Source organism: Laccaria bicolor, genomic scaffold (genome assembly GCF_000143565.1).
Source record: "Laccaria bicolor S238N-H82 LACBIscaffold_49 genomic scaffold, whole genome shotgun sequence".
NCBI lineage: Eukaryota > Fungi > Basidiomycota > Agaricomycetes > Agaricales > Hydnangiaceae > Laccaria > Laccaria bicolor.
The window spans coordinates 126192-137549 of NW_001889920.1; the positions used below are offsets into that span (position 1 = coordinate 126192).

The 11358-nt window shown below is 44.5% G+C and overlaps 4 protein-coding genes across 4 annotated transcripts in view; all 4 read left to right on the forward strand.

The window, feature by feature from the left end:
- Positions 1-1798: 1798 nt before the first annotated feature.
- Positions 1799-2096, forward strand: LACBIDRAFT_310975 (uncharacterized protein; the record flags this gene model as incomplete). Its single annotated transcript, XM_001887888.1, has 2 exons — positions 1799-1961; positions 2010-2096. The coding sequence occupies exons 1-2, from the start codon at positions 1833-1835 to the stop codon at positions 2094-2096; spliced, it is 216 nt and encodes a 71-aa protein (XP_001887923.1). The 5' UTR covers positions 1799-1832.
- A 1354-nt stretch (positions 2097-3450) lies between these two features.
- On the forward strand, positions 3451-5343 carry LACBIDRAFT_333283 (uncharacterized protein; the record flags this gene model as incomplete). The annotated part of the gene is made up of 5 exons (XM_001887889.1): positions 3451-3523; positions 3573-3642; positions 3729-3846; positions 4044-4261; positions 4800-5343. 5 exons carry the CDS (start codon positions 3451-3453, stop codon positions 5341-5343), a joined length of 1023 nt encoding a protein of 340 aa, XP_001887924.1.
- Positions 5344-7582: 2239 nt separating this feature from the next.
- On the forward strand, positions 7583-8123 carry LACBIDRAFT_310976 (uncharacterized protein; the record flags this gene model as incomplete). Its single annotated transcript, XM_001887890.1, has 3 exons — positions 7583-7724; positions 7781-7968; positions 8034-8123. The coding sequence occupies 3 exons, from the start codon at positions 7583-7585 to the stop codon at positions 8121-8123; spliced, it is 420 nt and encodes a 139-aa protein (XP_001887925.1).
- A 2848-nt stretch (positions 8124-10971) lies between these two features.
- LACBIDRAFT_295592 (uncharacterized protein) overlaps positions 10972-11358 on the forward strand; it is a gene marked incomplete at its 3' end in the record, with an annotated part of 1138 nt that continues 751 nt past the window's right edge. The window contains exons 1-2 of the mRNA XM_001887891.1: positions 10972-11135; positions 11184-11326. Of these exons, the coding sequence (XP_001887926.1) occupies positions 11010-11135; positions 11184-11326 (269 nt within the window). The remainder of the gene's footprint in view (positions 11136-11183; positions 11327-11358) is intronic.

The window sequence follows — 11358 nt, forward strand, 5'->3', positions numbered from 1 at the left end:
ATGATTCCTCAAACTAGACATGGAATAGAGTCCCTGCAATGTATCTGTATATTCCCCAGCCATTTCCCCATCAAATATGTGCCATGTATGGGATGGATGGGCTAGGTTGACTTTGGATAACCTTTTAGCCCTAACCCTAACTTTGTAGTCTAAGTCCAACTTTTGTAGTCTTTTGTAGTGTATCAGTAAAATTTGTAGTCTATGTCTGACTTTTGTAGTCTTATGTAGTGTATCAGTAAACTTTGTAGTTGAGTCCGACTTTTTTGTAGTCTATCAGTAAACTTGGTAGTCTATATCTGATTCCTTTTTTGGTCATTTTCCCCACGATACAATAGTTGTAGCCCTTTCTTTTAGCTTTCTAAATATACTGAAATCATATTGTTTGGTTTTGTTTTCATGGAGAAAAATGCAAAAAACAAAAAAAAAAAACACGACACTTTTGGGATTCCTTTACCTCATATCTCCACAACGGGAGCACTTCAGAACATAATTCGAACAGATTCAGGAAGCTACAGTGTAGGGCTACAACTTTTGTTTTTTGACCATTTTTGGTAATTGGTCATGTGACCATCATCCCAACATCCCATTACATGGACCCTGATAGGTAAAATCATTCTCCAGTTGGTTTTCTTCACTTTTTGGTCAAACCAGGTGATATTTCCCTTTTGGGATGGAACCTGAAGTGGACCCTGAAGGCAGTGCCTGATGTTCTGTACACCATTTATATATATATTCAATATTTCCGCTATTTTTGGATATATTACCATATTTGGAACTGGACCCTGGACCCTGACAATGTTACAACATGATGATCAGCAATGAGCCCTAATTTTTCCTGATTTTATTGCCATTTTACATTTGGAAATGCACCCTGGACCCTGAAAGGTCAGCTGCCACTAAAAATGAAATATTCATTGAAAGCGCCAGGTACACATATGAAAAGTGCAATGAAATCTCCTAGGAATAAGAATGAAATATCCATTGAAAGCGCCAGGCATCCAAATGAGAAGCACAATGAGATATCCTGGGTTTAGCAATGAAATATCCAATGAAAGCACCAGGTATATCTATGAAAAGTGCAATGAAATATCCTAGGAACAAGAATGAAATATCCATTGAAAGCACCAGGCATTCAGATGAAAAGCACAATGAAATATCCTGGGGCTAACAATGAAATATCCAATGAAAGCGCCAGATATATATATGAAAACTCCAATGAAATGTCCTGGAGCTAAGAATGAAATATATATTGAAAGCACCAGGCTTTCATATGAAAAGCAAAATGAGATATCCAGAGATAATGAATGAAATATTGCAGGAAATCACAATACAATATTAATGAGATCACTTAGGCCATTTAATGAAAAAACCAAATGAAATACACAGGGAACTTAATGAATGAAAATACTAGACAAAATAATGAGTTGTCTCATTGAACCTCTAGGCATTATACACATCGCCTTCCAGGCATGTGTCTGGTTTTTATCATAAGAGTGTATACCACTAGTGGACCCTTTGAATTGACCTCTTTCTTGACGGGGTCAAACAGGTCAAGACAACACTGCACAGGAGAGAAGAACTCCCTGATGTTTCTTGCGACCTCATGTCAAAGATTTGGGGTGACATTGTACGTAATTTTGAAAGTTCAAGAAACACTTGTTCACGTGTATGTAAATATCAAAGGTGTGTGACTCGCAATTGCCTGATCGTCCCAAGAACGACGTCCCCAGACCTAATGATCTTTGCCACTGCTTGGGTATAAAAACTCTGCAACTTTATTTCAATTCCCCAGCACTCCCATTATATCCCATTATCGACCATCACGTGTACCAATGGCCCCAGCCCCAGTTCCAACTGGCACCTATACCATCCAGGACGTAAACGGCAAATTTGCTACTGTGCCTCTCATACTTAATCAACCTATCCAATTCAATGCCCCAACCGGCGCCCAGAATCAAAATGTATGGCACCCTTATGTTTCAATAGATCTCATGTTTATCCGACCTTAGTGGGTCATTTCGACTGTAGTTGGGGTCTCCAGGATAAAAAGCGCCGCCCTTGGACCGCAACCGGTCCAGGACCGACCCAGATATTGAGGGAACCGAACCGAACCACCTAGGACCGGTCTTTTGCGGTCCATGATACCGGTTCAGACCGATCCAGACCGGTTTTTTTGTGTATAATTTATTATACCAATATAAACCATTTGTATCTCAACCATTATTACTCTGAAAAATAAACGGGTTAAATAAAATAGTAAAGCATATAAATACCCATCATTCTACCAATTTTCAAGAGATTTAATGAAGATTTGACATAGCTATGACTGAAACCGAATTACATCTCATAGAGACTTGGGTAAAATATGGATTTGGTTATATCTTTCTCAGTTCTTAACCGTTTTTGATGAAACAAAAACCCAATAAAAGGCAATAAACGTGGTTACAAGGCTATGTAATGCACGTGACCGTTTAACCGGTTGCAACCGATTAAAACCGGTCTTTGAACGGTTTTAAAAGATTTTCGAAATGAGGCAACTGGCAACTGGACCAACCCCAAATTGGGGCAACTGCAACCGAAAAAAAGACCGGACCATGGTCCGGTTCAGTTCGGTCCACCGGTTTTTTGCGGTCCTATGGACTGAACCTTTAAACACTATACACATGGGTTGCGGAGCCATCTCTGGCTGGCGCGAATGTCACTGTGAATCTAGCAGACCATAGTAGATGGGTTACCGCTGTGGATGGGTATGTCACAAACTACCTCGTATAATATCCAATCCCTGAAATTTTTACTGCCAATGCTCTTTTCAGTAACCAAGGCACCATTGGGACGTATGATCTGCAATTGTTCTGGGCGAATACCAATGATGTATTGGCAGTGCCTCTATTATTACTATTCATACTAATTTTCAAACTTTCAGAGGGCTGTTCTCGTCGCAGTGGCACCTGGTGCTGCAGCTAAATTCACTTTCACCCAAGTCGTCTGAATCAAATGAAATCAAATTACTTGAGCAACACTCGAGTGTGCCAACTGTTTGGATTGTGAATCAAGTTTGTATGGACAGTGACATTGTATTTTCATTAAGTTCGGAGTCGAATGAAGCAATGATTTGAGTACGATTTACAAATCTTAGGCTTGGAAAAGCACACGTGGCCCGCCAGATGGTATTCTGCTGCTTTCTCAGTTTCTGCAACTGCGCATGTGCAACTCTGGCGGATGGCACCAAGGGGGTGGCGGAACGTGGAAAATGTACCAACACTCCCTATTTTTTTTTTCGGGAATTTGGTTGACCTCCCCCCCTCCTCCTCCTACTATATAAGGTATGTTTTCCAAGTTCCAATGTCTTAGTGAATTTTTTTTTTGCCCTATGGTCCTGGCTTCTTGGTAGCTACAGCCTCCGAGTCAGCCTACCTATCAACACAGAACTCACAAACTTTCAAATTGAAAATGCTCTGCATGCAAGCTGTTGCATGGAGGAACATAAGCGAGAGAAAGCAGAATTTTATGAACTGTCAACAATGTAATTTACATGTAAAATCTGATCACCTACACCCCCTTCACTGTTGCAGACGTTGGAGAACTCATACCCAAATTCCCTGTAGAGTTTGACAAAGACTGGCTGGTGGCAGTTGAAGAGCGGTGTGCGGGGAAGGATGATCCGTCATCGTCGATGGTGTTATAGGTGATAAACAGGAGTATGCAAAGGCAGATGTTGTGAATGATAGGCCTGAATTGGGAGTGGTGTTGCCAGAGTGGAATGATAAACGGACCAAGCTTCGAGAGGCGATGCAGAATGACTACACTCGGGTGAAGGTGGTAGACTGGGCAAGTCAGATTCATGCGGTGCGGCTCAATTCGTGACAGAAATACCTCAGGTCACTATTTTTTTTTCGGCCTTCGGCCAGTGTTCAGGATCCATGTTCCGCCTACCCCCTTGGATGGCACTACAAAGCTGAACATCACAATAACCGCAAACACAGCCATTCGGACTTGACTCTACTAGACCTAACTTGAAATAGGTTCATCAACATTGACATTAGGACAGACATTTCTCCAGCACGCACGTATTGTTTGACAACTATGTATCGTCTGTCAGAGTGCCAAATGTGACCCCTGAAGAACATTTCACCCCCAAATTCCGAGGGCCAAATTTGTCACTTGGAAACATCACACTCCAGATTGTCAAGGCCAGTCAATGTCAAGTCAATGTTGAAATTGAGGGTGGTGATAACTCAGAGGCATTCACTTGTCTCCATTTGTGCGTTCGCAGAAAGTATCATCCGGACTATCGATGCTGGCAGTGTGAGACCTCTGTAGCGAGCAACTACTAAGTATTCAATGGACACTAACAATTCCCATCTGCACAGCTTTAGGCAGCCCACTAGTTAGTTCAGTCACATGGGTCCAATAACAATGGAACAGCCAGATGTGACAATCAGTCATAGTGAACGGGTCAGCCGGGGCGGCCGGTTTGATTGCCATTGTTCCATTGGCAACAAAGTGGCCGGTTTCTGACCCTGGCAGGGTTTACGCTCCCGCGGCGGAACCACTTTTTTAACCGATGGGCTCTGACCACGTCCCGACGGGCTCTCAGCCCATCCTGATGGAACTACAAAAAAAATTAACTGGGGCCTCTCTCCCCTTACTTACATCCATCTAGATCTGTAGCATAATGTATCTTAATCTTTATCTCATCCAACTCCTGCAAGATAGTCTCCATATCAACCAAAAACTGAATTTTGTCCCAACAGGGAAACACTCACCTTGTAGTTAAGAAATGAAAGCTTTTCATTTAGCTACTCACACCTCGTCTACTCATTTGTGGCTCCATTGGGGTTTCAAACTGGAATTGATGGTTCTGTTGGGGATGTCTCTGTCAGGGTGTTTGACATTGAGATTGAAGGCGCCACAGGGGATGTTTCCGTCGGGGTGTTTGACATTGAAATTGAAGGTGCCGCGGGGGATGTCACCGTCGGGGTGTTTGAGGTTCAGATTGAAAGCGCTGCGGAGGATGTCGCCGTCAGGGTGTTTGACATTGAAATTGAAGGTGCTGCGGGGGATGTCTCCATCGGGGTGTTTGTCATTAAAATTGAAAGCACCGCGGAGGATGTTGCCGTTGGGGTGTTTGAGGTTGAGATTGAAGGCGCCGTGGGGGATGTCTCTGTTGGGGTGTTTGACATTGAAATTGAAGGTGCCGCGGGGGATGTCACCATCAGGGTGTTTGTCATTAAAGTTGAAAGCACCGCGGAGGATGTTGCTGTCGGGGTGTTTGAGGTTGAGATTGAAGGCATGTCGGCAATGGCCCCATCAGGGTGTTTGACATTGAAATTGAAAACATGACCTCCACAATATATTATATGGTCATCTGTGGCATGATCTTGAATACGTCAAGTTAGCAGAGCACTTTATTGACTGTGGCAGAGCATTTGATTGACACTGACAGGGAATTGAGAATTTAAAATGTTGACTCCCGTGGGGCATTTGATTGACTCCGACAGGGCATTCAAAATTCAATATGTCAGCTCTGGCGAAGCATTTATTCAAGATAGAGGAGTCAATCCACTACAGCATTTTTAAGCTGGTGCCCAGATCATCCATCCATGTGAACTGAAACATGCAATGGCTTGGAATATGTGATTATTCACACACCATCTGAAACTACGCACTGCACCGCGCTCATTGGTGATGCAACGCGCCAACAAAATAAAGACATTGGGGGGATCCCAGAAAGGAATAGAATCATTTGGAATAGTTTTCTCAGTGATTGAAGAAGTTTTTGTGAACAGACCTCGGAAAGAGCTATTTGGTGCATGAATCTTTATACAAACCAGTTGCACAACATGCCATTTTGCATACATCAAGTTATATTTTTTTTTCTTCCCTCACAACTGCTTCCCCCACCTATCTGAATTGATTCTAAAGTATGTAGGCTATATTTGGGGAAAGTATGGGAGCATTTCAACAAGATTTAGATAGTGAAAGGAAATAAGAAAGAATGTGGTTTCATGTTTAGAGTCATATTTTCACCCTTTCAAGCTCCAGCTCCCCCAAACCATCAGAAAACTGCTTCGGAGCAGGGGATATATATTCTGCCATATGTTAACTATGTATAAGAAAGGCTCAGATGTTGAGATTTGGTAGCAAAGTATACAGAAAAGTCAACAATATCATGTTGCGAGATATTTCATGCATTCAACCTCATTTCTCCACCATGTGCCAAAATTCTTTTCCAAAGTAAACTTGAACCTATTTTACAACAGTTATAGTATGCTGGAAAGATGTATTGAGAAGCTATAACAGTACAGCTCATTTTTTCCTCCCACAACTCTGGCGGGGCATTTCATTGACTCTGTCGGGGCATGTAAAATTAAATATGTTGACTCCTGCAAAGCATTCAATACACTCCGATGGGGAATATAAAATTTGAATTGGGTGGGAGACAGTTGATTGACTTTCATGGGGTATTTAATTCACTCCATTGAGGCATTTAAAATTAAATATGTTAACTTCTGCAGGGCAGTTTATTCACTCCGACGGAGCATTTTATTGACCCCGTCGGCGAATTTAAAATCAAATATTTTGACCCCGCGGCGATTTAATTCACCCCGACGGAGCATTTTATTTACGCCGTCGGGGCTTTTAAAATTAAATATGTTCTCTCACAGGGCACTCCGACAGGGCATTTTATTCACTCTGTCATGAAATTTAGAGTCAAATATGTTGACCCCCACGGCGCATGTAGTTTACTCTGACAGGGCATTTTATTTACTCTGACAGGGTATTTTAAATCAAATATGTTGACTCCCATGGGGCATTGGGATCACTCCTCCAGGGCATTTGAAATTGAGTATGTCAACTCTGGCAATGCATTTACAATTAAACATAATAACCCCTCAAGTCAATCAAATTCTTCATGGAGTCAAAATAGTCAAATTTAAATGCCCATGGTGGTTGACATACTCAGCTGTAAATTCTCTGCCGGAGTGAATCAAATGCCCCACGGGAGTTGAAATAACCGCCCCATTGGAGTCAATCAAATGCTTAACCAGAGTTGACATATTCAATTTCAATAGATGTCATTGATTAATATTATGGACACAGGTAATTTACCATTAGAGCAGGTTGGGGTATATACAGCATGCTTTGCTGACCAGCAGCTGTGTGGTAGAGCAAGTAGCTTAGGGCAGAGATTTACAATTAGCTACTACTGATAGAAGCAAACAGTACAACATCAAAGCAGGTAACAGTATTACAGTTGTTCTAGTAAAGATTGGGGAACTATGGTGTGATGCCGACGGGACACCCAGAAGGCTGCCGTAGGTAGCTGCCGCGGCAAGAGACGCCGTGCCCGCAAGCCATTTGTATGCATCCGGCTGGTCCGTTGGTAAAGGGATGTTTTGGAAAGTCCGGCCGGGACCGGCTGGCCCGTTCATTACGAGTCATTGTCATGTCCGGCTACTACGTTTGGTACGTGACATAGTGACTGATATATGTGAGCCCACATGGTTCGAGAAAGTATATAAACAGTGACCCTCAACCCCAGAGCTCACATTTTAAAACGAATCACACACAGCTTACAATGCCTGTTAAGAAAGGAGATTTTCTCCGAGTCATCGACTCCGCTACCGTCACTCACATACAGGTGCACATTATTTGGCAGCAATCCTTGCAAAGCAGATCTCAGGATTACTACATTGTCACCTACACCAACATTACACGCGGTAAGTCTCTACTTCCGTGATTGGATTAGTAGATCTTATTTTTCTCTGCGTTGTAGCGTCGGAGGACGAACACTCGGGACTGCTCTACATTCAGAAGGACATGCTCGATGATTTCAGGGCAAAGCATGTCCCTGGCGAGAAGGGGATTACATTCATAGTCGATGACACCTTCCAGTACGGCCAAGATACGACCCACAGTCACCGTTGGCTTGCATTTCATGACAAGAGCCAGAAGATGTATCAGGTATGCAGCATCGCTTCTTTTCTGATCGCAAGAGACTACTTACGCATTGTTTGTCCTGACTTTAGAACCGCTTCTTCGAAAGGATGGGAAGCGTGAAATTTTCTGATGCGGTTATAGAGATGGCAGACAAGGACGAGTACCTTCGCGACTTCTGAGCATGGTTTCATGGACCAGGAACGATGAGATATACTTGAATCATTGGCAGTGTAGTAAGTACCATTAGTAGCGAATCGCATCGAGTCGTTTGATGTTTGCGATTTGGACAAAGTTGCAAGTCATGTATGTGTTTACCTTCGAAGACTGAATATATCGGGTTACAATGACTACAAACATCAAACATCCATCATACATGCACACACTAACGCGCCCAGCAACGACTGTCAGATCAGCAGTTTCAGGCGACAGTGTCACAGTGAGTACCATATTCTCTTTTACGCGAGTTTTCCACTGACAAAAATGCATTAGATTTCGCTCTACTACCTACGACAAATCTAAACGACACGTGCCAGTGAGAAGGCGGACAAGGCAACGATAACGCGTACACGAAGAGTTACCTTTCGATCTAACGCGTAAACGGCGTTGGAACTTTGGAAGGATGCGGGAGTGCGGGGAACGGACGGATACACTACCTGAAGCTGAAGAGTCACAGTCAGGGAACGCATATACATGCATTCGATGAACACAAGAATGAAGGACGAGGACCGAGAAGTAAGTACTAAGTACTCCTCGCGACCGTAATAATCCCCACTTTATGCCATTTCAACAGAACTTCACGCGGCGCTCCGCACCGCCCCTCTCCAAACATTCTCAACGAAGACTATGAGGCTCGAAGCTGCGATCGTGTAGTTCGTTATCAGTGGGTCCAAACCCTCGAAAGGAAAGGGCGCCGTGCTGCTGAGACAAGGTGTAAGTACACACCTTCAAGAATCAACATCAGAATTGCGAACATTTACCAACCTTCTTCTAGCCCGCGAGGTGCTGCCCACCTCTTGACGACGACGAGCAACGGCGCGTAGATACAAGGCTGGGTACAGTGACGACAGCACTTTTGCTTAGAGCCCAGTGGTCCGCTCCCCGCGGGGCCTATGCCTCAGATCAGAACTTGTTGCCGCGTGTGGGCCTGGCCTTTGCTCGGTGGCAAGCTGCATTAGGAAAGACGACTACAAAGGCGACATGACTGGGATGCCTCATGAGAGACCCAGCTCCGTCTCTTCGCCACCTTTAACTCCCCTGACGGTGTGTGTTTATCCTTACAGTCTATGGCGATCCCGTTTCAAAAAATGAAGTCAGCAGTCCGTGCCTCCGCATTTTGCATAACCTGAAGGCGCTTCAGTTTCAGTACCTGCTTCCACAGCTGTGTCAGAGGGTGCGCATCGAGGAACTACGCTCGATTTAACGCGCCTTCAGCGTAATCACACATTCCGCTGGCGGTCTTTCGAGCACGGATTATATTGAACGTAAAAGGGGACGCCTTTGACCGTGAGGACTTGATGTGAATAGTTACAATGCACTCCGTAGTTGGTGAAAGCTTGGTTTATTGCGTGCTTTTCGGCTACTTGGGTATGGTAAGTTCTGTCCTGCTACCCTTCTCACGCTGTTTTGCAATTATATTAATCCAAGGGGAATGACAGAGAGAATGCTAGAGAATGTATTTCAGATGAGTGCTCTTCTTTCCGGCGCTCCGACGAAAAATGAAACGCAAGCCACTTGAAAGGGCACGTACCCTCGAGAAACATTGCAAAAAGAAGGCACCTCTGGCAAGGGCTGGGAAGTCGGTCTCGGCTTTATCTACTTAACCATCGCGCCCAGTTCCTGGTCATCACTCGCTTTGGTTAACAAACATTCAGACAGATTACACACCTGTTCCTTCACATCGTTCGTCACCTACGAAGCCAACCTGAAAGACGAAAAACAAAAAGTTGATAGTGCTGGAGCGCAACCACCCAGCTATCAGACTTAGAGTACATTGCGCTTACACCCTCACCTATCAGGCGCCGACGCCCAGTTGTCAACCATTGGACACGTACGGCCCGGGTATCATGCGAACCGGGTAAGGTGCCTCGCCAACGGAGCATGGCAATGAAAGAGGAACTCCCAAATCGCCGACTTCCTAAAAGATTCAGGGGCTTTCACATACACAGGAGAGAAGAACACACCCAAAGAACTCCCTGATGTTTCTTGCGATCTCATGTCAAAGATTTGGGGTGACATTGTAATTTTGAAAGTTCAAGAAACACTGGTTCACGTGTATATAAATATCAAAGGTGTGCGACTCTGATTACATCCTGACCATGATTCCGTAACCCTTTTCTCCAGGATATATCACATCTCGATCTATTGTGTTTTATGGAGGCAATTGTTGTGTCAAGAGTCAAGACCAAATCGTGGAGCCACAGCACCAGTTTTTTTTTGGGTCATAGCACAAACGGTCTGATCCCGAAAATCGGAGTTTTGTCCCGACGCCATTTGGCGGTCTCTGTCTGGGTTGTGCCCGGTCTACCCCCAGAATTTGTAAATTTGTCCGGGTTGGTGGATCTGGAGGTTTTTCGAGGGCTATCCGACCAACTCACTCAAATCCGGTTTCAAAGGAAGAAGCCGACGCGTGCAACTTGAGAACTTGGAGGGGGTGAGTGCTGATACGCTTCCCGAATACTCGATTAGAGCCTCTCAAATTGGTGGATTAATAGGCGCCTGACACGGATGAACGTTCAATTTAAATGTCAGAAGACATTGGACTTTGGCCTCATGATTCTTGCGACCTCATGTGAACGATTTCGGGTGACATTGTCGATCACTGGCAGAGCCTCAGACTCTCAATATGTCTACGCCATACAAGTGAATCTGGAAGAAGCCAAGGACCAGCGGCACGGGTACCGAACCTTTCTATGTTACCTAAAGCTACTAGTAATTGCTCGATCGTCCCAAGAACGACGTCCCAGATCTAATGATCTTTGCCATTGCTTGGGTATAAAAACTCTGCAACTTTACTTCAACTCCCCAGCACTCCCATTATATCCCATTATCGACCATCACCTGTACCAATGGCAGCCCCAGTTCCAACCGGCACCTATACCATCCAGGACGTAAACGGCAATTTTGCTACTGCGCCTCTCATACTTGGACAACCTATCCAATTCAATGCCCCAACCGGCGCCCAGAATCAAAATGTATGGCACCCTTATGTTTCAATAGATCTCATGTTTATCCGACCTTAGTGGCTCATTGCGACTATAGTTGGGGTCTCCACGATAAGAAGCGCCGCCCTTGCAGCCTTTGCCTGGGTTGCGGAGCCGTCTGTGATCGACGCGAATGTCAGCGTGAATCAAGGAGAACGTCGCTGGGTTACCGCTGTGGATGGGTATGTCACGAACTACCTCGTATAATATCCAA